Source organism: Balaenoptera borealis (genome assembly GCF_965194805.1).
Source record: "Balaenoptera borealis genome assembly, chromosome: 11".
Taxonomy (NCBI): Eukaryota; Metazoa; Chordata; class Mammalia; order Artiodactyla; family Balaenopteridae; genus Balaenoptera; species Balaenoptera borealis.
The window spans coordinates 104,685,008-104,711,111 of NC_138868.1; the positions used below are offsets into that span (position 1 = coordinate 104,685,008).

Here is a 26,104-nt window from a genome sequence, read left to right on the forward strand (position 1 = left end):
CCCTCCATCTCCTATTGCTGACAATCCTTCACCTCTACCGTCTCCCACCTCCTCTCCCTCCTCCAGTCAGTAACTCTTCTTGCCTGTTCACTCGATGCCAGCCCCTATATGCCAGCTGTTGTACTGTACTACTGTACTTTTCAAGGTACTGTAAGATTAAAAGTTTTATTTTTTGCTTTTTATACATTATTTGTGTGAAAAGTGTTATAAACCTATTACAGTACAGTACTATATAGCCGATTGTGTCAGTTGGGTACCTAGGCTAACTTTGTTGGACTTACGAACAAATTGGACTTACAAACATACTCTCAGAACGTAACTCGTTTGTATGTAGGGGACTTACTGGACAGTTATTTCATCTGAGCTTTTAAAGTTCAATCCATCGTGCATGGTAATAGGCATTATGGAAACAGGAAAGTGGGTTTTTAGAAAGTTGTATTATCAACACAGAGAGAACACCTAACGACTGTTCTTGGGGCTTCTCCCCAACTGTGCTGTCACTCCGAGTTTTCTCAGCTCAGCCAAAGTAACGTGAGGTGTATTTGTTTGCAAGATGGTACTGTTGCAAGAAATAAGATGGGAGCCAGCTGGACAACTGAGTGGGATGGCTGATAACTCCCTCCCATGGGGTGCTCGGCTCGGCATCTCCCTCCTGAGACCCAAGGACACGCTTGCTTCCAAAACAAAGGAGATTCAAAAAACCGGCAGCCCCCTCACAACCACGTATTTACAGATTAATCAAAGCCATCCCCTAGTCTAGAAAGGACAGATGCTACATGGAGCTAAAATGCCAACTACTGATCCAGAACTTTCAAGATGATCCCTTTCCCCAAACTTCTACACCGTTCTTTAGATTGCAAACAGGCAGCCTGCAGACCAAATCCAACCTACAAATATGTTCTGCTTGGCTATCCAAGTGTTTTTTTTTAAAATTCTGATTTAGTTAGCAATATACTGGGAGATGTCACATAAATATCTGGGTTTCCTGACTCTCTGAAAAAAGTTAGGACTTCCCTGGTGGTCCAGTGGTTAAGACTCTGAACTCCCAATGCAGTGCGCCTGGATTTTATCCTTGGTCAGGGAACTAGATCCCACATTTTGCAACTGAGAGTTCGCATGCCACAGCTAAAGATCCTGCATGCCGTAACAAAGATCCCGTGTGCCGCAACTAAGACCCGGTATAGCCAAATAAATAAATATAAAAAAAAAGAAAATCTGTTCCCACAGAGCAACCCTCAGCTGGAGCTAACAACTGCCCTCTTTAGACATGTGGGTGCTCCGCACCACGGCCTTACACCCTGCTTGCTCCACTCGTTTTTGTTACCTGCCTGCCATTTACACCTGCTTTGCTTGCTCACTGAACAGCCCTTTGCAGGCCCCATGGTCACTTGCACAGTAAGGGGCCTGAGCTGAGGCTGAAGAGAATCCTTGTAGTCTATGATCGCTGGCTACAAAATCTGAGACTTAACAAATAAAGCAGGAAGGCTTTGCTGATAGATCCTGCAGCTCCATGAGGACAGCAGAAGCTGCTTCTGAATCTCTGTGAGCTAGACAACCATTATGTTCTTTCCAACCACAGGAACTTTCCTGACAGACCAAGAGCTTTATTGTTGGGTAAAAACAGTTCCTGATCACAGATTCTGTGCTTTAGTTCTCCTGGTCCTGGGCTCTCTTCCACTCTGAAGCAGGCAGACTGCCTGCTGGCTTTTCCAGCATGTGGCCAAAGTGTCGAGAAACAGACACTAGGCCCCAGTAAGAGCCCTGAAGCAGCTGTTTCTTCAACTCATCAGGCCTGGCTCTTCTGGGTCTGTCCCAAGTGAGAAGTTAGCAGAGTCCCTTAAACAGAGAGAAGAATTCAGGGCAAACTGCCCAACCGTCTTCACTGTGCTCCTGAGTGTGTGGCTTCCTCGTCCCCATTTTGATCCCGACTCGGCATCTTCAAGCCCAGACGGTGCAGGGAATGGACAAAGTATCGAGGAGGCTTGCAGACCAAGTTGAGGCCCTCCTTCCCGGGCTGCAGGGCAGGCAGGGTCAGCTGGCGGGCGTGCAGGTGCAGGGGGACGTGGCGGGCCTTGGACTGCGGCAGCCCCATCTTCTTCAGGAGGCAGGCAGACAGCTTCTGTGCAGAGGAGACAGCTCGTGAGCGCAAGGCCAACAGCCCCTCCCGGACCCGCGTGCGGGGGCAGAAGACCTCCACTTACGGGGCCCCCTCACCAACTCCCGGAAGACACAGTGATGGACAGCCTGCTTCGGGGCCATTTCTAGGAAGGCTTCGGAGCCCATGTATGAGAAAACCCACCACACCAGGGAAGCTCTCCTTGGCCAGTTCTCTGGCTTTCCAAGAGAACGGGCTGTAACAGCAACAAGCAAAGTTTCCACCAAGGCTCTTTAGCTGTAGCGTGAAAGCCTGCTTTGAGCCTTCAGAGAGTCTCCTAACTGCTTCTCAATTTCTCCATAAGCTAGATAACTAGCATGGTACTGTGTCGGAAGACAATCAACACATCTCTGCTGTGACTCACTTCAGGGATTGAACAAGGGGAAAGCGTAAGTTCTCCCCCTTATTCTGTTGCACATTGGGTCAAACGTGTATTACCTGGGGGGCCAGCCTGTTCCAGTCTGAGTACTTGTGATCACCAAGGACTGGGCAATCCAACCCAAAAGACAGGTGAACTCGAAGCTGATGCTTTATTCCTTTAAAAAAAGAGAGGGAGGAAGCTTATGAGTAGCCATTGAAACAATACCACTGGTGGCATCTGCTTCTAATCATATTAAATCAAAGGACAGTAAAACCGGCAAAGCCCCAACTACAATAAGGTATAAAGAATAATCTAACAAACAATAAGCTATTAGGAAATAAACATTATAAATACTGTTAAGCCTCTAAGTACCCCTTGCCATCACAGTTTCCTTTCCACCACAGATAACCACTATCAACTCGGTGTCTATCATTGCCATGCTTTTTTATTTTTAAATAATTGTGTTGTATAACACTAAATAGTATCGCTTTGTACATTTTTTTTATTGTGGCAAAATATACATAAAATTTACCATTTTAAGCCTTTCTTTTAATATAAATTTATTTATTTATTTATTTTTGGCTGCATTGGGTCTTCGTTGCTGCATTGGGTCTTCGTTGCTTCGTTGGGTCTTTTTTCTCTAGCTGCGGCGAGCAGGGGCTACTACTCTTCGTTGCAGTGCACGGGCTTCTCATTGCGGTGGCTTCTCTTGTTACGGAGCACGGGCTCTACATGTGTGGGCTTCAGTAGCTGTGGCTCGCAGGCTCAGTAGTTGTGGCTCACGGGCTCTAGAGCGCAGGCTCAGTAGTTGTGGTGCACGGGCTTAGTTGCTCTGCGGCATGTGGGATCTTCCCGGACCAGGGATTGAACCTGTGTCCCCTGCATTGGCAGGCAGATTCTTAACCACTGCGCCACCAGGGAAGTCCCATTTTAATCATTTTTAAGAGTACAGTTCGGTGGCACTGAGTACATTCACATTGTTGTGCAATCACTACTACAGTCCCTCTCCAGAACTCTTCCACTGCCCCCAACTGAAACTCTGTACCCAGTTAACAATAACTCCCCGCCCCCTGCTCTCTCCAGCCCCTGGTAACCATTACTCTACTATCTGTCTCTATGAATGTGACTACTCTAGGTATCTCATATAAATGGAATCATACAGTATGTGTCCTTTTGTGTTCCATTTAGCATAATGTCTTAACGTTTATCCACGCTGCAGTATGTGTCAGAATTTCCTTCCTTTCTAAGGCTGGATTACATTCCACTGCATGAGGTACCACATTCTGTTCTTCCATTCATCTGTTGATGGACATGTAGGTTGTTTTCACCTTTTGGCTATTGCGAATAGTGCTGCTATGAACACCGGTGTACAAATATCTTTTCTGAATCCCTGTTTTCAATTCTTCTGCATATATACAGGGAGCAGAACTGCTGGATCATATGGTAATTCTATGCTTCATTTTTTGAGGAATCAATTTGCAAATTTTTAAATAAACGTAAGCAAACCATTTATTTATTTTTTGAAGGGAAGAATTGATTTATTCAATCATTTTAACTGAATATTTCTCACCCACCCAGGAAACTGATTAAGAGTAGGAGTCTGGGCTTCCCTGGTAGCACAGTGGTTAGGAATCCACCTGCCAATGCAGGGGACACGGGTTCGAGCCCTGGTCTGGGAAGATCCCACATGCCGCGGAGCAACTAAGCCCGTGTGCCACAACTACTGAGCCTGCGCTCTAGAGCCCACGTGCCACAACTACTGAGCCCACACCCCTAGAGCCTGTGCTCCACAACAAGAGAAGCCACCGCAATGAGAAGCCCGCACACCGCAACGAAGAGTAGCCCCCGCTCGCTGCAAACAGAGAAAGCCCGCGTGCAGCAAGACCCAACTCAGCCAAAAATAAATTAAAATAAATAAGTAAATTTATTAAAAAAAAAAAAAAAAAGAGTAGGAGTCTCCCTAAAGCAAACTATTTGTATCCTTCTGCTACCTACTGTTTGTAACAATCATCCCTATGGAAGCTCCCAGCCTCAGATCAGCACCGGAAGCACGCTCTGGTGCAATCCCAGAGCCCCCAGAATACCAGCTGCTCAGGGGAGGGGCGGAGCCCAGCACAAGGCCCTGGGTGAGGCTTCTCCGCCCACTGCAGAGCAGTGGGACCCTCACCGGTAATAGGCTGGAGCTCCACGAGGGCGGAGGAGAGGGTGCTGCTCAGCACCCGGTACTGAGTCACAGCCAGGTGTGCGTTCCTGCTGGTCCGCACCCTCACTATCTTCCCATTGTCCATGCAGTAGCTCGGGGACAGCGTCATCTGGAGCCAAAGAAATCAAGACACGATTTCGAAGAAAGGGCAGCAAACCCACCCCTCTGGAGGCGCTCACCCACCTTGTGGTGTCGTTCCTGGCCCTGCGCCTCCTTCTCAATGATGGGAATGTCCACGACTCCCGCTGAGGGCACCGGGACGCGCATCGTGATGGCCCTGGGGGGACACACACAGACCCTTGCTTAAGCCACAAAGGTGAGTGAGGCTCTCCTTGCGTCGGCTACTTAGAGGTTTTAACTCTGGACCTCCTGCACTACTGTGGTCGGTTCTTAAGATCAGAGGGTCCCAAATGATCTCTTGGTATAGTGCTTAGCCTGAGAGCTTGACACTATCCTTATAAGCCTATCTTTTTTACAACTAAACTAATATGTGCTGATTGTAGAATATTTGGGGACAAAACAGAAAAACAAGAAAAAAATTATATTAATAACACGGTCACTCATTCAGCCTTTAAAAATGAGTATGTACAGCTTAAAGTAAAACTAGGGTAATACAGTTTTGTATCCTGTTTTTCTTTTTTAAATAATAAAAGACGGTAAGTTCGAGCTGCATATGAAATAAATGAATGAATTGAGTGAAAAATTCACAGGACCGCTCCTGCCCTATTTGCCAGGTCGATAAAACAGGGAGGAACTGTGCTCAGAAAAGTCCCAGGAACCCCAACCACAGCTCAGTAAGTCCCTCTTGTGGGAGGTTTCCCTCCATCACACCACAGACAGGCAGAAGACTCTTTAATCTGTCCTTATGTCCATGCCTCTTCCAGTCAATCAGCTCTCCTGGGTACTTGGTGGCCTAACACAGAATCACTGGCCCAGGAGTCACAAGCCCAGATATAACATTGCACACCCTAGACACCCCACTGCAGATTGGTAGCAGTTTAGGCTGCTATCTGATACATTTTATCATACTTACACTGAGTTGTAACTATGAGTTGACCCTTTCTAATGACCTAACACTACTGCTCAAAAACGTTCAGTCAGTAAATATTCACTGAATATAAATAGACACTGATTTCGGTAGGTACTAGTTCTAGATGGATGAACAAGACAAAAATCCCTGTTCCTAAGGAATTCCAAATCTAGTAAGAAGACTCAAACAAATCACTAGAATATAACAAATTGTTATCATACTAAGCCAGCAAGTGCTAATCAGTTGCCTGCTATGTTCTACTTCTAACTTCTATTTCCTGCACCTGGTATTTAAGGCTGTCAGTAACCAGGTTCCCGCCGAACCTTCCAGCACTCTCTGCCACCGCCCCCCCGTCCCACACCAGACTGTAGGCCTTACTCCTACAATGTCCGCTGTTCCTACAATCTGGAACACGTTTCTCCACCTCATCTATCAAACCCTTCATTCATTGAGACCCAATTAACTGACTTCAAGTCTTCCACGAAGCCTGATACAGAAAATGGTGAGCGATGCTGAACTTTTACAGACAATTCTCACAAATAACACTTTTTATAGACTTACATTTTGATTACTTGTATACATAATAATAGTCTTGATTTTCCATCTTTCAGCCTTTACTGTGATGTGGGTACTGTGTTAAACACTTCACATGCACTGTCTCACTTAACTCTCTCATTGACTCCATTATTCCCATTTTCCATTATGATGACAAAGCTTAAAGAAGTTCAATAATTTGCCTAAGGTTCCACTCTGGTAAATGACACAGGTGAGAGTTGAACACAGATCTTGTTGAGCTCTTAGCTACCATGCCAAACTTCCTCCATTACCTGTAATCTCTTCTTACAGTGATTCTTAAACTTGATTCTACATCAGAGTCATTTGTGGAGCTTTTGAAAAATATAGATGCCCAATCCCCACACCCACCAGACTTATGAATCAGAACCTCTGTGGGTGGGTCTCAAGCATATAGATTTTTTAAAGGCTCCCAAGATTACAAAGCAGCTGCAAAATCAAGGACTAACAAGCAAAATCTAAAACGAATACTCACAAATCAAACAGAAAATAATAAACAATCTAACAGAAAATAGGCAAAAGAAAATAGTCTGTTCACAGAAGGGGAAACTCAAACAGCCAATAAACACACACACAAAAACAGTCAACATCACTAGTACACATGGAAACAGAAAATAAAATATCATATATTTTTTTACCCATCAGAATGGCAAACCTTTTAAAAATGCATTGGTCAGGGATAAGGGGAGGTAGATATTTACCACTCCTAGCGGGAGTAAAAACTGACATAACCATTTTGGAGAGCAATTTGGGTAGTAACCATTCAAATTTTAAATGTGTGTACCCTTCAACCCAGCAATTCCATTTCTGGGACTCTGTCCTAAGGATATACTCACATATTCTTTGCAATAGGCTCTGAAAATTGGGAAAGTACCTAAACACCCGTCAATAAGGAAATTATGATATCCATACAACAGAGCCATTAAAAAGGAGATAGCTCTAAATGTACAACACAAAATGCTCTCCAAGATATACTGTCCAAGCGAAAAAAGCAAGATGCAAAGTAGTGTAAAATATGCTGCTATACAGTAATATGCTTATACATGCCCCATATAACTCTGGAAGTTTACACAAGACACTAATAATAGGGACTGCTTCTGGAGAAGGAAATTGAGTAGGTGGGGGACAGAAGTAGGTTTCAGTTTTGCTCATGCATCTTTCTTCTATTAAAAAAACTGAGGTAAATCTATATGCACTAACATGGAAAGATCCCCAAAACAAAGAGTTAAGTTGAAAAAGAAAGTACAGTATACATTGTAAAGTGTGATATATATACACACGTCTGTATGTAGACATACACAGGCATACACACATAGTGTATACACAAGACATATATGTAAGTACGTTGAGTAAGCACCAGAGGAATAAATACCAAAGTACCCCAAGGGAAGAAACTAGAATAATAGCATGAGTGGATTCTCCAGGAGTTTTTTGCTTTATCTTTGTAGTCTGACATTTTACCACAGGAATGAAATCATGTATACTCATATAATTAATTTTTAATAATTTTTATGTACAGCCCTAATTAGGAACCACTATGCCACCAGACTCTAATATTCTAAGCACTAAACCTGTTTCCTATAATTTTTATATGCCCACACGTCCGAGTACAGTGCCTTCTATTACTAGGAGTTCCTGCTGTATGAACGGATGAATAGATGGAAGGGTGCCTACACCACCTCGACCGCTATCGATGGGCTTCATACCAGTACTTCTTTGTCACCTGACGGGTTCTAAACAACTCTTGGACTTGATGCGCCACTTCTTTTTCCCAAGCCAACACCATTACGCCTGTAGTTTCCTTGTCCAGCCGATGGCACAGATGCAAGGGCTCTGCCTTGTGGCCGTGAAGCATCTTCGCCAGGACAGGCAGTGCATCACTGATGCAGAGCCGGACCCCAGGGCCACCTAAGAAGGAAAAAGCCAGAGGTTTGAGCGGCCAGGAAAAGATCCCACCAAAGACCTCTACCTGGGACAACAGCCCTTACTGGATTAACAGTAAATGCTTTCTAGAGCCTTATTACTGAATTGTGGTCCAGGGACTAGCAACGTTATCAGTCTGCCCAGGGAGCTTGCTAGAAAGGAATCTCAGGCCTCCAACCCAGACTAATTAATCAAAATCTGCATTTTAACAAAAGGCCCAAGTGACTCATATGCATATTAAAGTTTAAAAAGCACCATCCTAGAGCATGTGGCTTTCTCCTCAGACCTATATGTATATATATATTTTTTTTTTTTTTTAATCTACTTATGTACTCATACTAAAATTAGCAACCAAAATGATGAGATCTGATATTTCACTATGTAAGCAAAGGCTTGAGAATTTGCCAAGTAAACCCTAGGGAGAAATGCAAGACCATGAGGCCCTCCTGAGGCATTACAGAAGAGCTGAGAGGCTGGGCTTTGGAGTGAGACATTCCTGGGTTCCATTCTATGGACCCTCACAACTAGCCATTGACCTTGGACAGATTACTTACTCTTCCCAACTTTCAGTTCTCTCATCTATAAAATGTAAATATCTTGATAATAGTTATCTCTCAGGGAACGGAAAGGCAAGCTACTGGAAGGATCAAGAGAGAAAAAAAACCATACAAAGCACTTGGCACTGTCTGATTTAATTCGCTGTTTTCATGTACAACCTTCTCCATACCTCTCCCCAAAACATTCGTTCTTCTAGCTAAAATATGCCGATTCCCCCAGCAAAACCCTTTCCACAAATGCATTTTTTTCTATCAGTCTTTCCTGACTCACCCTAGCTGTCTCTGACAACTACATTTAACATTTATTCAAAAACATTAGGGTTTCCATTACGTTCTAGGCACCCTGGGGTTTTGTTAGGTATACACCAACACACGTTATGTCCTCTTTCCCAGTTCTGATGGAAAATAATCTGAAGACAGGAACCACACAGCCTTTGTCCTTCTCTATAGCAATCACTCGGTGGAGGTCTGCACACAGCAAATTCCATAAATCACTGCTGGCTGCCAGATGTTTGGAAGGTGGGGACTGTCTTATTTATCTCTGCGTCCTTCCTGGTTCCTCACAGAGGACAGTGCCCCACAAAAGTTTAATTACTTTGAAAGCAAGGCTTCAGAGAGCCCCCCGGGTAATGTTAGAGTTGCCCCTACGCGTAGCAGAAAGCAGCCAGCGGCCCGCCTCCCTTCCCCACGTGCTGCTTACCATGCACAGGGAGACCGTAGGGCTTATTGATGACCACAAGGTCCTTGTCCTGGTGGACAAGTCCTCGGCTCAGCGCCTTAGCAAGCACGTTGGGGTGGACGCGCTGCAGCTGCTCTGTGAACCGCAGTAGTTCTTGCACTCTCCGCTGAACAGGGTTTGTGGGCACCTGCGGGGAGAGAAGGAGCGACGGTAAATGCCTGGTGGGGAGGACTTTCAGTAAGTCTGGGTGAGAATTTGGGAAGGGAATGCCTGTATTTTAGCATTAGACTCGCCCCGTCCCCGAGGAATTTGAGCGCAGGGGTGGGTGTCTGTCTCGCCTGTACCCACGTGGTGCTTAGGGCCGGGGTCGGCAGGAGCCAGAGACCCAGCCCACAGGAAGATACCGCACCCTTCCGACCTCTCCCCTCCGCTTTCTCCCCATTCTCCCACCACAAGTCCTCGACATTGATTACTTGACACGTGTCAGAGGACCCTCCCACCTCCCTCCCGGCCTGGGAAACCAGTGAGCGCACTGCCTCTTGGGAGTTGTGGTCCTTCTGGGCTCACCGGCTTCTTCGTCTTTTGTTCCTGTTTCTGGGCTCGAAGCCTCTCCGCTAATCGCTGGGCATCCAGGGGCCGAGAGGCAGCAGCAGCGGAACAAAGTGGCTTTGAGACGAAAGTGAAGAGATTCCCCAGACGCTGCCAGGAACCCCGGACCCAGAGGCCAGGCACACTACAGCTAGGAGCCGCCATCTTGCCGAGAAGGGAGGTGCGAGCCAAGCCCACGCGCAGAAGACGGACTGGAGGGAGGAGGGAGTGGGTGGGCCCTGCGGGTCACGTGGGGCGGGAGGGGCGGGGTCCCGGGCGAGTCACGTGGGGGCGATGCGCGGTAAGTGCGGCTGCGCCGGCCGGTAGCTGCAACTGGAGCGGTGGTGCTTGGAGGAGACGCGGTGAGTGTGTGGGGAAGTCGGGTTGGGGCTGGGAAATGCCGGTGCCTCAACGCTTTAACGTTTCCGCGTCCCCAGGACTTCCGTTCTCGGAGACCCCTGTCTTGGGAAACCGTTTCTCCCTTTAAGAGACGACCCCACTCAAAACCACCTCCCCGCCCCCGCGCTCGGGAGAAGCGTGCCCCGTGAACACTCGCCCCAGAGCCGTCTGAGGCGCCCACCTCGTCCCTTTTGGCAACCACGTCCCGGGTGCTCGGCCAATCCCTCGAGGGACGCCTCGCGTCCTTTCTTTTTTCCTTACCGCTCGACCTTCGGAGATGCGGGATCTCTGAAGCCTCTCCACCCCTCATCTCCTGACTCCCAACCTCTTTGTTTCACGTTGTAACTAGTCCTTCTCTCCCAGGGGAGACGGGGAGCCCTTCCGTTAGCCACGGGTCCATATTTTCTTCCTAGGGAGCACCTTGAGTCTCTTCTGCCTTCTTCCAGAATTCATTTCGTGGCGTCTCCTCCGTCCCTCCCCCAACTGCTTCCAAAGAAAAGAAAAAGTACAGAGCAGGAATCTTCCCTTCCCTTTTCCACTTCCTTCGTTTTCTCCACCCCTGGTTTGTAACTTGCTCCAGACCCTCTCCTTCTCTTACAAGGTGCAATGTTGGGACTTCCATGCCCAAACTGCCAGGGACTTCACTAAGTCAAGACCCTGTGACTTCACTAAGGGGTGGCAGGGAAGAGGAACATCTGGTTGGGATGGTAATGTTAAAAGTACCTGGAAACAGACCTGCCATTTACTAAGAAGAGAGCTGATGCCGAGCCCTGAAGCGATCTCAGGAAATTAACGGAACTGTGCTGACGATAGAGGAAACAGTTTTTAAGACTGCTTAGAATGAAGGCTGCCTGAGGAGTTAGAGGAGGTAGTGGAATTAAGTTTGCGTCCTACCCCTCTAAAAGGGATTGGCAGAAGGGAGCCCTGTAGAGCATGAGATAAAGTTGAACAGGTAAGTGGAGCTAGCCTATAGAAGACTTTAACTGGAAGAAGGCTTTGAACTAGATGTGGTAAGTAGGGAGGAGTCTTTGAAGATGCTAGAGCAGGAGAGAGACTCCTTGAAAAATGGAATTCTGGGAATGAATCTGGCAGTTGAATGCAGGACAGATTGAAAAGGAGAAGGCTTTGGTAGCTGGGAAATCAGCTAGGACGCTGCAATCTGAGTGCTCAGTAGAAAGGCTGTGCTTGGTTCAGTGGTCTTTTTCCCTACACTGTACTGTCCTTGGAGTGTGAATTGGTTTTGAGTTGTACAGGTCAAGATGTACTATTGACAGCTGCTGTTGAACTGTGAGTGCCTTAAGAACGCGTTCATTTTTTTTATCCCCCGCATCTGGTACCGAGTGAACTCACAAATATCCCTTGGCTGGCTGAAGTGCGTCACAGGCATGAGTTAGGTGTGTCTGAACGTTTTGAATGATCTAATTTCTGTCCATTTTTGACCTGAAGAATGGAGGTAGGAGTACATGTATTTGTAAAGAGGGGGAAAGAAGACCTGTGTATGTTTCTGTAATAAGAGAGGTGATCGGGGTATAAATGTGAAGAATTCGAAGGGAGATTGAGAAACAGCTTCTCTCCTACTGTTTTTTTCCCCTGCAAATTCCCAGGAAAGACACAGATCTAGAGAAGTTGAGAATTACTACCTTTTACTGATAACGTCCCAGACCCAGGTTCTAATTTCACTAAGCAGTCGCGCATCACGTGTTACCTTAGTATGTGAAGGCTCCTTTCCAGGGAGTCTGAAATTTGGACATCAGGACTTAAATTCGTATCGTTATATTAATTGCAAGCCTGTTTTAGGTGTAGGACTTTTATGGTTTTGGGGGGGGGGGCTGGGGAACCTTCTTCTGCCTTAACCTGTCCTTAATGGCATTCAAGAAGTGACCCCTGTTCCTGCAGAATTGGCCTTCTGTGGCAGGAAACAAAACGAAGAACCAACTCAGATGTCATTGTCAGTGACACAGAGCTTGTGTTCTTGGGTTTCAGGTTAACCCAAGGCACACATTATAGTGCCTAGGCATAAAAACACTGGTCCCTTTTTTTCTGAAGAAGGAACTTTTAGGTTTTTCTTGTTGAAACTTTGTAAGAGAAATTTGAAGAATTCAGAGTTTTTGTTTGCTTGGTATCACAGTACAGCTTTAGCCAATGTGGGTACAGAAGTTTGGTTCCTTAATGTTTATCGTTTGAGTCTAGGCACTTGCTGATTTGAAATAGAGTTGCTCTCAGTACGCAAGAATTTATGTAAAGATATATATTGCCTCCTTTCTCTTCCTCATTCAGTTGGTCCTGTTTTAGGTAGCTCATTTTTCCACTTCTGCACTAATCTCATATTCTCTTTTTGGTTGGGAACTCTTCTTATCTGGACTGTTTTCTCAGTGTAAGGAGGGAAATTCTATTAGTGGTGTCTTCATTCTTATAGAGTACAAACGTGGCTTATCTACCTAGATCTTGATATATCATAATATGTGCCCCCCCCATAACCATATAAAGAAGAACTTGATAATTTGTTTTTAAGGATATTTTCTAACCTGTGCAAGAACAACAAAGCCTTCTTTTTATTTCATAAATACAAACAGGGACTAATAAAAGAACTTGTGTCTAAATATCCCAAATTTAAGGTTAATTAGTGGCATGAGGTTAAATTCTGGTTCCTTGAACAGCGATTTGCTAGTTGCAGATTAACCAGCGATTCAGTTTCCCTGACGAGCAGGAAGTACTTGGATATTGTTTTATGGTTTTAGAGAGATTCAAAGAAGCAATTAGCAGTTCTCTGGAGGTGCCCTGGAAAGAGCAGTTGTCGGCAGCTGGGAGATCTGGGGACTAGTCCCAGTTCAGCTGCTTGTGAACTTGAGCGAGTAATTTGGGCTTCAGTTATTGTTTTTTAAAAGAAGATCCTTACTAGCTCTAAGCTTCTATCAAGATTTTCCACTGACACTTAAGTGCTTCTCTTTCTTAACAAGTGGAATTTATTTCAGACTTACCTTGAGTACATTTAGCATTGGCACAGAGAACCAGGATTTTAATCCTGTCCCCACAATTTAACCTTATGCCACTGAGCTAATATTTATGTTGGGAGGTTACTTCATTGAGTGCTGCTGGAATACACCTTCAGATTTCCTAGGTGGGTTGTGGAAAGGAGTGCAGATAGAAAAAAAGTTAGAAAACAATGGTATTGACCTATACCATGTGTGTTAGTTCTTTTTTCCATGCCAGCATTTCAAAGAGATTCCATTGTACTGTTGCCCCTTGTTTCACTTTTTTTCAGCTTTTGAGCAACGATCAGGGCAGGTCTAGCTTAAATGCCTGCTTCACGAACTTTTTTCATACTGTGACACACATGGAAATTATTGTTGTGTCACTGAGGAAAACTGGCGGCGACACACAGAAGACAGCTGGCCTGGGAGCTGTGGCTGTCCCATCCCCACCTGGCCATACACTGGCGAGGAGATCCCTGTCCTGTGGCCCATGTGACCATTAGGAAGGTCAGCATTACACATTCAAAGTCTTTGTCCCAAACTCTGCCTAACTATCAAGAGGAACTGTCTCACTAGTTAGTCTTTTTTTTTTTTTTTAAACCAAAGCATGTTATATATTAATTATCCCTTGAAATGTAACCCATCTTTACTTGACCGTATCTGGTTTTGGGGTTCAGTTTCTTTTTTAAATTATTATTATGTAAGTTTCAGTTGTACAGCATTATAATTCAACATTTATATACACTACAAAGTGATCACCGCCACAAGTCTAGTTACCATAATTATTTTTCTTAAGTCTGTGTCTAATTTGTTTTGCCCTTATGTGCCTTTATGCTCTTGGCTAGTTTAATATTTAAAGACCATACTTGTCCTTAAAAAGTGGCCTTTTTTTGAAGTGTGTGAATGGTAGTTAACTGATAAAGAGGTGGGAAATGCTTTCGTCATGATACTTTGACCTCATTAGATTATGGGCAGACTTGCTCTGCCTGTTTTTAGAAGATAGGGAATTTCTTTTTTTGGGGGGGGAGAATTTCTTTAAGTAGCTTATTTTATGTTTTCCATTATAAAAGTAATATAGAAAATGTGAAAATATAAAAAGTAGAGTGGGGGAAAATCATTCATATTTCTGTTTCCCAAATACTGTTAAAATAACATGGTTTTTCTCATCTTTTTCTTTTTTGTGTGCATTCTTTCTGAATTGTGGAAATTTTCAAACGTTTACATGATAGAGAAAACTCTAATAAACCCCATGTACCCATGAGCCAGCTTCTAATACATCCAGCCAACACAGGGCCAGTCTTGTTCTACACCCCAAACTCCCGGATGGTTTTGAATCAAATCCCAGAAATAATCATTTCATCTGTAAACACTTCAGTATGTATCTGTCAAAGATAAGAACTAGTTTTCAACATAACATCAATACCATCATCACACCTTAAAAAATATATTCCTTGGTATCACCAAGCAACCAGTCAGTGCACAGATTTTCCTGTTGGTCTCACTTTCTAACACTTCATTTGTTTGAATCATCAGGTTGAAAGAAGGGTCCACACATCATGTGTACACTTTTAATTAGACTAAAACCATATGGGCATTCAGAAGAGATAATGTGGACTGTAAACCTTGGAGATGCTAAGAGCTTGCACTTCGGAGTCATGCAGACTGGGTTTCAGATCCAGCTCTGCCACTTGCTAGCTGTGCGACCTTGTGCAAGTTACTTAATCTCTCTCACTTTAGTTTTTTTATCCTGTAAAATGGGAATAATATCTACCCTAAGACCACCACGAGGATCGATTGAGTTAATGCAGGTTAAAGCACTGTAGAGCCCCATACGTAGTTAATGCTCAATATATACTAGCTCTGTCCAGCACCTAGTATAGCATCAGTGCATAGATTTGTGGAATAAAAATAGAGTAAGAGTCAAGAGCTATGGAATTTGGTTTCATTCTGCCATTTAGGGGAATCACTTCAAAGTTTTGTACCCTAAATTTCTCGTCCAAAAAAGGGGGTGGAGTAAACAACCTGATGATCCCTGAAATTCCAGTGCTTGCAGGAAATGAGGCAGGCTTAGTATTTTAGAAACAGCATGAGCTTCAAAAACAAACTGGGGGGACTTCCCTGGTGGCGCAGTGGTTGGGAGTCCGCCTGCCAATGCAGGGGACACGGGTTCCAGCCCTGGTCCAGGAAGATCCCACATGCCGTGGAGCAACTGAGCCCGCGTGCCTAGAGCCCGTGCTCCACAACAAGAGAAGCCACCGCAATGAGAAGAAGCCTGTGCACCACAACTAGAGAAAGCCCACGCGCAGCAAGAAGACCCAACACAGCCAAAAATAAATAAATAAATTAAAAAAAAAAAAAGACTGGGATTTGCATCACACTTTGTTATTTACAAGCATTTAATCTTCTCAGCCTCAGTTTCTTCATATGTTCAATGGAACCAATAATACCTACCTGATAAGATTGTTGTGATGAGCAGCAAGATAAATATATCTGGTTCCTACTGTGTAGTAGGTACTCACATTATTAGTCAGCATTTTATGATTATAAAACAAGAATGTTACATTGGAGCATTTTCAACATTGGAGCATTTTCAACATCTTAAAGAGCTATGTATTTTGTAGCATTTATATAAATGAAGATGACCAAGTATCTTATGGGAAAAGGAATATACACTGGAAGGGTGAACCTGGAAACTATGTTTTCAGAACATGGACAATGGAAAATTGAGGGATTATTCAGCCATGTTGATAAAAGCCAGAGGATATGAGGATCCCTAGAGAAATTCAAGAAGGTCTTTGCAACAGATAGTTGGTTAAGTTGAATAAACCTATTTTCTGTAGCATTTGAAAATTTCATCAATAAGTTAAAGATGTGGCTTTTTTAAATTGAAATATAGTTTGCATACAGTGGTATGTTAGTTTCAGGTGTGCTAACATGGTGATTTGATATTTGCATACTTTATGAAATGATCACTGCATTAAGTCTAGTTACCCATCTGTCCCCATACAAAGTTATTAGAATATTATTGACCATATTCCTTATGCTGTATGTTACATCCCTGTGGCTTATTTATTTTATAACTGGATGTTTGTACCTCTTAACACCCTTCACCTATTTCTCCCCCACCTCCACCCCCCCTCCCCTCTGGCAACCACCTGTTGTTCTCTGTATCTGTGAGTCTGTTTTCATTTTGTTTTGTTTTTTTAGATTGCACATGTAAGTGAGATCATATGGTATTTGTCTTTCTCTGATTTATTTACTTAGCGTAATACTCTCTAGATCCATCCATGTTATTATAAGTGGCATGATTTCTTTTTTGTTATGGCTGAGTAATATTCCTGTGTGTGTGTGTGTGTGTGTGTGTGTGTGTGTGTGTGTGTGTGTGTATCTTCTTTATCCATTCATCTATCGGTGGACACTTAGTTTGCTTCCATATTTTGGCTATTGTAAATAATGCTGCAGTGAACACTGGTGTGCATGTGTCTTTTCGAATTTGTGTTTTTTCTTTGAGTAAATACCCAGAAGTGAAATCACTGGATCATATGGCAATTCTGTTTTTAATTTTTTGAGGAATCTCTGTACAATTTTCTGTAGTAGCTGCACCAGTTTACAATCCTACCAACAGTGCACGAGAGTTCCCTTTTCTCTCATTCTCACCATAAAGACACTTGCTACTTCTTGACTTTTTGATGATAGCTGTTCTGACAGGTATGAGATGGTATATCATTGTGGTTTTGATTTACATTTCCCTGATGATTAGTGATGTTGAGCATCTTTTCATGTGCCTGTTGGCCATTTGTATATCTTCTTGGAAGAATGTCTATTCAGGTCCTTTGCCCATTTTTTAATCAGGTTGTTTGTTTGTTTTTGATGTTGTATGAATTCTTTGTATATTTTGGGTATTAACCCCTTACCTGATGTTGTTTGCAAATGTCTTCTCCTATTCATAGGCTGCCTTTTTGTTTTGTTGATCGTTTCCTTCACTGTGCAAAGGCTTTTTTTTAGTTTGATGTACTGTAGTTACATTTGTTTATTTTGCTTTTGTTTCCCTTGCCTGAGGAGACAGATCCAAAAAAAATTGCTAAGACCAAGGTCATAGAGTGTACTGCCTATGTTTTCTTCTAGGAGCTTTTGGTTTCAGGTCTTACATTTAACTCTTTAATCCATTTTGAGTTTATTTTTGTATATGGTGTAAGAAAGTGGCCCACTTTCAGTCTTTTGCAGGTAGCGGTCCAGTTTTCCCCACACATTTATTGACAAGACTGTCTTTTCCCCATTGTGTATTCTTACCTTCTTTGTCATAGATTAATTGACCATATAAAAAGATGTGGATTGGGTGGGTGGGGGTGTGTGTGTGTGTGTATGTGTGTATTAATTGTTAGTGATTGGAATATGCTGTGTTTGCTCTAATGATATTGTTGGCTTAATGAAAATGACTTACACTAGCTGTTATAAAGAGAGCTGCACTGTTAACTGACTCAGAAAACCAAATCCACTCTGTTTACTGACTCCAAAGTACTAGTCAGCATTTCCCCAACTTGCTTGATGATAAGAATCACCTGAGGTACTTTTAAAGCTACAGATCACTCCTCTAGAAATTTTGATTCAGTGAATGCTGAGTTAGGGCCCAGGAATCAGTCTCCCTCCCTCCCTCCCGCCCGGCAGACACTCCTGTATTTATACCTCTGCCCAATGTCGTCCACCGTTGGTTGAGCCAGGTGATCCTGCGTTGCTGTTCCCTGTGTGTAGGTTCACCTTTGCCTGGTTATTTCACTTACCTATGTTAATTTTTTCCCAAATGCTCTAATGTATTAATCCCATTCATATCAGTAACGTTATCTCTGGGCTCAAATGTATCACTTCCATTTTTTATTGGAGCCCCGCATCAGCTTCCTCCTGCCTTTACTGCTTCCTGTCAGTATCGTTCAGGAACTGACCTTTACTCTCCTCCTGGGCTGGCCCCCATGCCATCCCATTTCTTGGCTCACATCTTACATGCCAAGAAGTATCTGAAAGACTTTATTTTGCCCACAAACTTGTTTGATAGTTTGGAAGTGTAATCGAGTCCCAGGTTAGAAATAATTTTCCCTCAGAGTTTTGAAGCCCTCGTTGTACTTCCCGGTGTCTGTAAGTGTCCTGGAGGTGTGGTGGTTCACACCTTTTCTACGAAACCTTGTTTTGTTGGTTTGGTTTTTCTTTTCTCCCTCACTGGAAGTTTGAGGATATTCTCTCTCTCCCTGGTGGTCTGGAGTTTCATGATGATGTACCCTGGTGCAGGTATTTCATCATCGACTATTCTGAGTGCTCAGTGGACCCTTTCATTCTGGAAATTCATGTCCTTCAATCCTGGGACATTTTCTTCTATGATTCTTGTGATCTTTCTCCCGATCTTTTCTTTTCCTTTGATCATTTTTCATAATATCCATTCTTGTCATATGGATATGACAGCTTTAATGAGAGCCCATTATAGTTTTCAGTTTCCTGCTCTCCACATTGGAGCAGGTTTGAGATCTATTGCCAGAATGAATGCGATAAGAACTTAGCGTTTCACCACAGCTCTGTAGACCCCACTAACGCATGTCCACGGGGACCTGGAGGGTCCAGCCCTCTCCTCACTTCCTCCCGGTTCCCCCATCACCCCAACTTGCCCACTGGCCTCAGTCACTGCAATGCACTGCTTCTCTCTTTCTTCTGCTCTAGAAACATGCTCTGCTGCTCTTTGCGTGAATCCACAAGTACTTAATATTTTAAAAAGTTAATTTTACTAAGACACTAAGGTAAATGAAGGAAGAAAAGTTAAAAAAAAAAAAACAAACCCCGAAGGGGATTTACGTATAAGAAAACGTGTGGTGTAAAAGCAGGGGCAAACTCTTAAGAATACAGTTGTTTTGAATTGATGTCAACATGAAACCAGGATGCTTAACACTTGCTCCAAGAGTTCCTCCTGAAAACTGCTTTTCTCCACAGAACCAAATGGGAGCACTTGTTCTTTCTACTTCGCTGTACCCTAAACGTATTCCCGGTGCCTACACGCAACCTGTTCGTTTTCGCAGAAAGCAGAAGTGCTTTCCCCACTCCCTCCGCCCCCATGCATTGTCCCCACCTCGGGGCCCAGGCCATCCAGCCCTCTTGTCTCTCCCTGTGACTCCTCAGTCTTGCATTGACCTCCTTCGCTCTTTACGAAAGTATGTTTTTAGGTCTCCCTAACCTGTTTTTCTCTCATCTATCTTTTTTCCTTAATTATTTTCACTGGCCACTTTTTAAGTCTGATGCCGCCTGCTCTGCAAAGCAATGCTTTTAAAGCTGTTTCTTGTAAGTCAGCCTAGTCTTTCTAGCTCTGGTGGGCCTCTGTGGCAGATAATAACCTCTTTTTGGAGCTTTCAGATTCTTGTTTCAGGTCTAAACAATGCTTTCATCCCTCAGTTCATTTACAGATCAAAGAGAATATTTTTCAGTTAATTTTTTATTAGGAAGAAATCCAAATACCCTGAAAGGAATATCAGCTAGTTTACAGTTACAAGCTTAGCCACTTTCCTACATTCCCACTGGTCCATCATTCTCTTGTTCTTAAGGGATTACTGAGATTGGTCCAGGAAAGGTATTGCAAGAACTTTCCTAAAGTAGATGACAGTTCTTTCAAAATCAATAAATACTTGTGTTAGTGCTTGAGACAGAAAGAAGGAAATAATCACCTGTAATCCTATCTCCCAGAGATTATTTCTGCCATTCAGAGACCTCCAACACATGATAAGGAGCAGGTTTTTGAACTGTTTTGATCTTTAAGTTTGAAATAGGACTGTCTAAAAGTATGTTTGAGTTTTGAAGGGCTGTAATGAAACTTCTGAGTAGGTATCTCATCGGTCTGAAACACAGGAGAGATCTGAGCTGAAGATACAGATTTGGGAGTCATTAGCATTTAGTTGGCCTCGTAAACCATTGAAGTAAGTGGGGGTGGGGAGAGTAGGGAGTAGGTAAAGTGGTTAAACTGGAGAGCCTCAGATGGTGCCATGAAGACAGTCCACATTCAGGGAATGGGCAGAGGAAGAAGAGCTTTCCCTACAGGGTTGGGAGGAAGACAAGGAAAACACAGTATCCACGGGAGATGAGAATGGAATTAAGTGTCAGATGCTTCTAAGAGGTAAAGGAAGATAAGTCCGAACTATTTCATTGAATTTTGCCATAATGGTAAGTACATGTTTACAGTTCCGTTGCCCCTAAAAGATGGAGACTTTTCAAGGGTTTGGCCCTTAAGGGTATGACGTTAGTCATCTTTGGTGAGACAGTATTGAGTTGTGTCTCCAGAACGTGGACTCTGGCATCAGCATCCCGTATCTACTGTGTAATAAATAGCCATGTGACCACTAGCGAGTTACTTAACATCTCTGTGCTTCCGTTATCTGTGATATCTGTGACATGTGATGGTCATGGTGTCTGCTTCATAGAGGAGTGAATGTTGTAAAGCCCAGAAAACAGTGCCTGGCTCACTGTAAACACTACATGGTGTTTGTTGGAGGTGAACTGGATGCGGTAATAGTATCACTTTTAGCCCAATGCCTGGCATTTAACAGGTATTTTAACATGAAAATTCAACAACTTGTGACTGCAAAGCAATGGATTTGCTGTGACTAATACAGTTCCAGTCATTTTAAACTCTACCAGCATATACAGAATATAATCGTGCCAGGCCAGAGGAAGAACTCAGGGGACTGAGAATTCGCTGCATGTAGCTTTGAAACTGTGTGAAACTCAGATAGGGACTTGAACTCACGTGCCGAGACTTGAACCCAGCCTAAATCCTGATTGGGACTGAACCCAGCCAAAACCCACGGTCTTCCAACTGAGATCACACACCGGGTTTCAGGACTTAATGAAGTTTAGGTTCTTGATGTCTCATTGCAGAAAGAATTCAGTGAGAGACAAAGTGATAGGTAGGAAGTGGATTTACTTAGAGAGAAACACTCCACAGAGTGTGGGCCATCTCAGAAGGCGAGAAAGGCACCAGGGCATGGGGGTTGTCAGTTTTTATAGGGGTGGATAATTTCATAGGCTAATGAGTGGGAGGAGTATTCCAGCTATTTCAGGGAGGGGCAGGGATTTCCAGGAATGGGGCCACCATCCACTTTTTGATCCTTATGGATCCTTGGAACTGTCATGGCGCCTGTGGGTGTGTCATTTAGCTTGCTGATGTATTACAGTGAGTGTATACTGGGGCTCAAGGTGTAGTGGAAGTCGACTTGTCCGCCATCTTGGACCCATTTGGTTTAAATCAGTTTATGTCATGTCCTCAGGCTATGTTATTCTTTCAAAGGTTGTGCCCTGCCCCCTTCCCTCCTGTTTCATTCCCCCCTCAGAGATTTTAGTCCCATATTCTTATGGGAAGCAGAAGGGCGATGGTTCCTCCTCTCTAACTGCTTCAAGGCTGAGTAGGGGCGTCGACCCTGCCTGTCAGGGAGTAAAAACCTCTGGATGCCTGATCTAGGGGCCCCAGGGGCAGGACAGCTCCTTGTTGTAAGTCAGTATAGGCTGGAATCCTCTCATAGTCATCATCTTGGTATAGAACTGTTGTAATGGCTTCCATAGCCTTTCTATGAATCTCCTTGATGATGAAGCACTTTTTGTAACAGCATTAGAGTACAAAAATATCTATACATGGTAAAAGACTTAAACGGCATGGTTACACATCGCTTACAGTGTAATCGATAAAGAAACTTTGTTACAATAACCAGAATTAGGAATGATTACATTTAACTTAATGTACCAAATAATCCTAGTTACATATTTCTCCTTAAGATGCCTCAGGGCCCCTCTAAAGTACCCCAAAAGTTACCTGGAAATCAAAAGAAACTTAATTAAAATTTGATATTTGGGAAGTTTGTCAAAAAGTTTACAAACACTTGGTCAAATAAGATCATAGGTCACTGTGAGACAATATTTATTTCTTAACCAAAGTTACAAAAGATCTCAAAAGTAAATACAAATCACTTAAAGGCAAAGAAACTCATACTATCGCTTGTTAAAAGCAGCATTTCAAGAAAACTTTGGAGGGAGAAACCGAATCTAGTCTTGTCCCAGCCCACTCCCAACAAAATTCATTTATGCAGCTAAATTTAATCCAACCTCAGAAAATCTTGATCATGCACAACTTTTTTCAGTTTTTTTCCTCATTCCTCCCACATTCTTTTACTGAAAACATGCATGTTACTTTCCTTAAAAATGTTTTTTTTCACATTGAGTTACTTTTCTTGTTGACAAATTTATAACAGGTAGAATAAGGTTTTATTTGACCCCTAGTTAACCTAGGTACAACAGAAGTATTATACTCAACATTGATGATTTTAAAGACATGCCTATATTAATCAAACCAACAAGTTTAACCACCTTCAATACTAGATATCAGTTTAGTACTGAATATTTTCCAGATGACATGTACCTGAAATTTATTCTGGCCATTTTATTTTCTATTTCTGGGTATTTACATAAGCGCTTAATTTTTTAAAAGCCAATTAAGTAGAGCTCTTTTATGAATTAATTTTTGGCAGTACCGTACACCTACAACACACGTATAGATACATATGAACACACAAACACAGAGACCTCGTAGTTCCCATTCCAAAATTTCAGTCCTGAGACAGGTACACCATAAAACCCGTCAGTTACAAGAGGTTGGACTCAAATTTGGCTTCTGGCAGATGGAACAAATCAAGGTCACTTACCTAAACCCTTTTTACTAGTGTTTACAGAAAAGACACTTAAGATTTCTATTTATCCTTGACCAGTCAAGTTCTAAATTACTTGACCCTCTTTTGATATTGAAGGACTGACATACCTATGTTGGAAAGTTTTACTTTTCCTTGTTTAGCTTAGGGGAGAAAGCCTCTTCCAAAATTCCTATCAGGGTCTGAATATCAGCTATGGTCAGTTTAGTCAGAGCAGTGGCCTCCTATTTTGGTAATCTACTTACAAACATTTTTGAGGATCTTCCCCTAGGTTTAAGAATTTGTACCTTACATTTAGACACTATGTAACCCTTTTTACTTAATAATCACCGGCTGGATATCTTTGGCCAAGCCCGGAACCTCAATATTCCACATTCCAAGGTCTACTAAGGCTTCTGTTTTAGCTTCAGATTTTATCTGTTCCTTTTTGCTTTGTGTTAGAACCATTTGGTGATGAGGGTGGTTCCCTTGCCCCTCAAGAAACAGAGTGACCCCTAACTTAGTTCATAAATCTCTTCCTATTAGAGGGATGGGACAGTCAGGCACAAACAGAAAGGAATGTAAAAACAGCTGGCCATTGATCTTGCACAAAAGGCGTTCCAGGAAAGTGCCCGTGTCTCTTCCCTGACAACCCCATTATGTATTCCTTATGATTGCTAAGGTTTCCAATCCTGTGGGTTAAGACCGAGAAGGTTGTACCAGTGTCGATAAGAAATTCTATCAAGTGGGCTGCCACATCGATGACCGCCGGAGGCTCTACATTAGTTACATAGATGGTATCTCTAGGCAGAGCCACTTTTGGCCTTGTCCACCTTAGTCTTCTGATTGCAAAACCATCAATGGCCAAGGGGTCCCCGTCGCTCTCTGGCATCTGGGGCATTTCTTCCAGTGCCTGGCTGTTTGCAATGGGCACATCGATCTCAATCCTCCTTCCGGTGCCCCTTTTGTTCACACAGGGTACACTGGCCTTGTATGGGTACCCGTGGGCCTTGTGGTCTGCCAAGGCCGGATTGGTCCAGAAAAGCCGGCTTCCTCTTTGGTGGTCTCTGAACGAACAAAGCCACTGCAATCATTCAGGCCTTTTGCATATTTCTCTGGGAACGTTCAGCCTTTTGGGCCATATCCCTATTACTGAAAACCAAATAAGCCAATTGGAACTAGTCATTCATTGGAGTCTGAGGACCAGCAGTTGCTTTCTGAATTTTGTGCCTGATGTCTGGGGCAGACTAGGCTATGAAATGCATAGCCAAAAGGGCCTGTACCTCGGGGGAGGAGGGATCCACGTTCATTTGGGATCCACAGCCCTGTAGGGTGAGCCAGTGAAAATGCCCTCTGTGTCCTTCCTAGACTTATCCCTCCCGAGCTACACACTCCTTGAATTCCTTTTGGGTTCCCTTGCCTAGATACAAGGCCATGAAAATTTGACCATAGGGTACTTCACTCCATTTTAAATTTCCTAACTCATATGGTGGCCAAACCTGATTACATAACCTACTAAGTTTTTTCCTTTTAATTTCTGTTGTCCAAATCTTTCCCAGTCCTGGAATATATGGCCCAGAGGGGTATTGGTTGAGGTTGATGCAGCCTGACCCATTTCAGACAACCTTGAGGTGACGTCTCTATCTCCCAAGCTATCCAGAATTCAACTCTTAAGTCAAAATCCACCGCGCAATTTAGTCAAGATTTGCACTTACAATTTTAGATACTATAGCTTCCAAGGTAGTCTCCCAACCAGGTGTTAGAGCCCCAGAAGTCACAAAGAAACGGCACAGAAGACGTCCCCAACAGTGTTGACGATGAACGGGAGTTGGTCTAGCTATAAGTTGGGAATAAAGGGTCAGTATTTGTAAGGGTCAGAGGGAGGGGAGTAAGAGCAATAAAAAGTACACCTTGGGGCTTCCCTGGTGGCGCAGTGGTTAAGAATCCGCCTGCCAATGCAGGGGACCCGGGTTCGTGCCCCGGTCCGGGAAGATCCCACATGCCACGGAGCGGCTAGGCCCGTGAGCCACAACTACTGAGCCTGCGCATCTGGAGCCTGTGCTCCGCAACGGGAGAGGCCCCGACAGTGAGAGGCCCGCGCACGGCGATGAAGAGTGGCCCCCGCTCGCCGCAACTAGAGAAAGCTCTTGCACAGAAACGAAGACCCAACACAGCCAACAATAAATTCATTAATTCATTAATTCATTAAAAAAAAAAAAGAAGTACACCGTGGTGGTCACACAGGTCTTCTGGGGTTAACAGAAGAAAGAAAGAAATAGAGCAGGAATGAACAAGAATGCAAGAATGTAAGAGAGAAACCTGAGTTAAGGAGAAGAATTCAGAGATAAACAATTCTGTCCTGGACCTGCTGTTGTATGTGCATAAGTATACAGGGTTGACCCGCCGGTCAAAATGGAGCAGACATTGGCAGAGCGTCCCCCCCAGTATGGCTGGCTCACAGCATCCCACGGGCCTCTTTAAGACTGAGACCTAACTCTCAACGTTTTCTTACCTTATCACTGTTTCTTCGTGGTCGCTAGTTGAAACTGTGCACCTCAGTTTGGGACTTGAACCCACATGCCAGGACTCCAACCTGGCCAAAACCCAGATTGGTACTTGAACCCACGTGGCCGTGACTCGAACCCAGCCAAAATCCACAGTCTTCCAACTGAGATCACACACCTGGTTTCAGGACTTAATGAAGCTCAGGTTCTTGATGGCTCATTGTGGAAAGAATTCAGTGAGAGAAAAAGTGACAAGAAGTGGATTTATTTAGAGAGAAACACGCTCCACAGACAGAGTGTGGGCCATCTCAGAAGGTGAGAAAGGCACCAGGGTATGGGGTTGTCAGTTTTTATAAGGGTGGGTAATTTCATAGGCTAATGAGTGGGAGGAGTATTCCAGCTATTTCAGGAAGGGGCGGGGATTTCCAGGAATTGGGCCACCAACCAGTTTTTGGTTTTTTTTTT

The 26,104-nt window shown here is 43.7% G+C and overlaps 2 protein-coding genes and 1 long non-coding RNA gene across 9 annotated transcripts in view; 1 reads left to right on the forward strand and 2 right to left on the reverse strand.

Moving 5' to 3' along the window:
* Positions 1–1,583: 1,583 nt before the first annotated feature.
* On the reverse strand, positions 1,584–10,249 carry RPUSD4 (RNA pseudouridine synthase D4). Its single transcript, XM_082340579.1, has 7 exons — positions 10,049–10,249; positions 9,503–9,668; positions 8,029–8,230; positions 4,903–4,996; positions 4,684–4,828; positions 2,594–2,691; positions 1,584–2,119 (listed from the first exon to the last, which is right to left on the reverse strand). The coding sequence occupies exons 1-7, from the start codon at positions 10,232–10,234 to the stop codon at positions 1,880–1,882; spliced, it is 1,131 nt and encodes a 376-aa protein (XP_082196705.1). The 5' UTR covers positions 10,235–10,249; the 3' UTR covers positions 1,584–1,879.
* A 39-nt stretch (positions 10,250–10,288) lies between these two features.
* The window catches only part of FAM118B (family with sequence similarity 118 member B), a 51,844-nt gene continuing 36,028 nt past the window's right edge, over positions 10,289–26,104 (forward strand). For 5 of the 6 annotated variants that reach the window (XM_082340580.1, XM_082340586.1, XM_082340587.1 and 2 more), the window contains exon 1: positions 10,289–10,431. The gene's annotated coding sequence lies outside the window, so the exon portion shown is untranslated. Of the gene's footprint in view, positions 10,432–11,090; positions 11,421–26,104 lie in introns of those variants that run through there. The other variant, XM_082340581.1, reaches the window with a different exon arrangement.
* On the reverse strand, positions 19,886–26,086 carry LOC309605162. Of its 2 annotated transcripts, none has more exons than XR_014231261.1 (2): positions 25,648–26,086; positions 19,886–24,968 (listed from the first exon to the last, which is right to left on the reverse strand). It is a non-coding gene; the product is annotated as an uncharacterized lncRNA (long non-coding RNA). The 2 variants fall into 2 exon arrangements; XR_014231262.1 differs by having other exon boundaries at positions 19,886–24,972.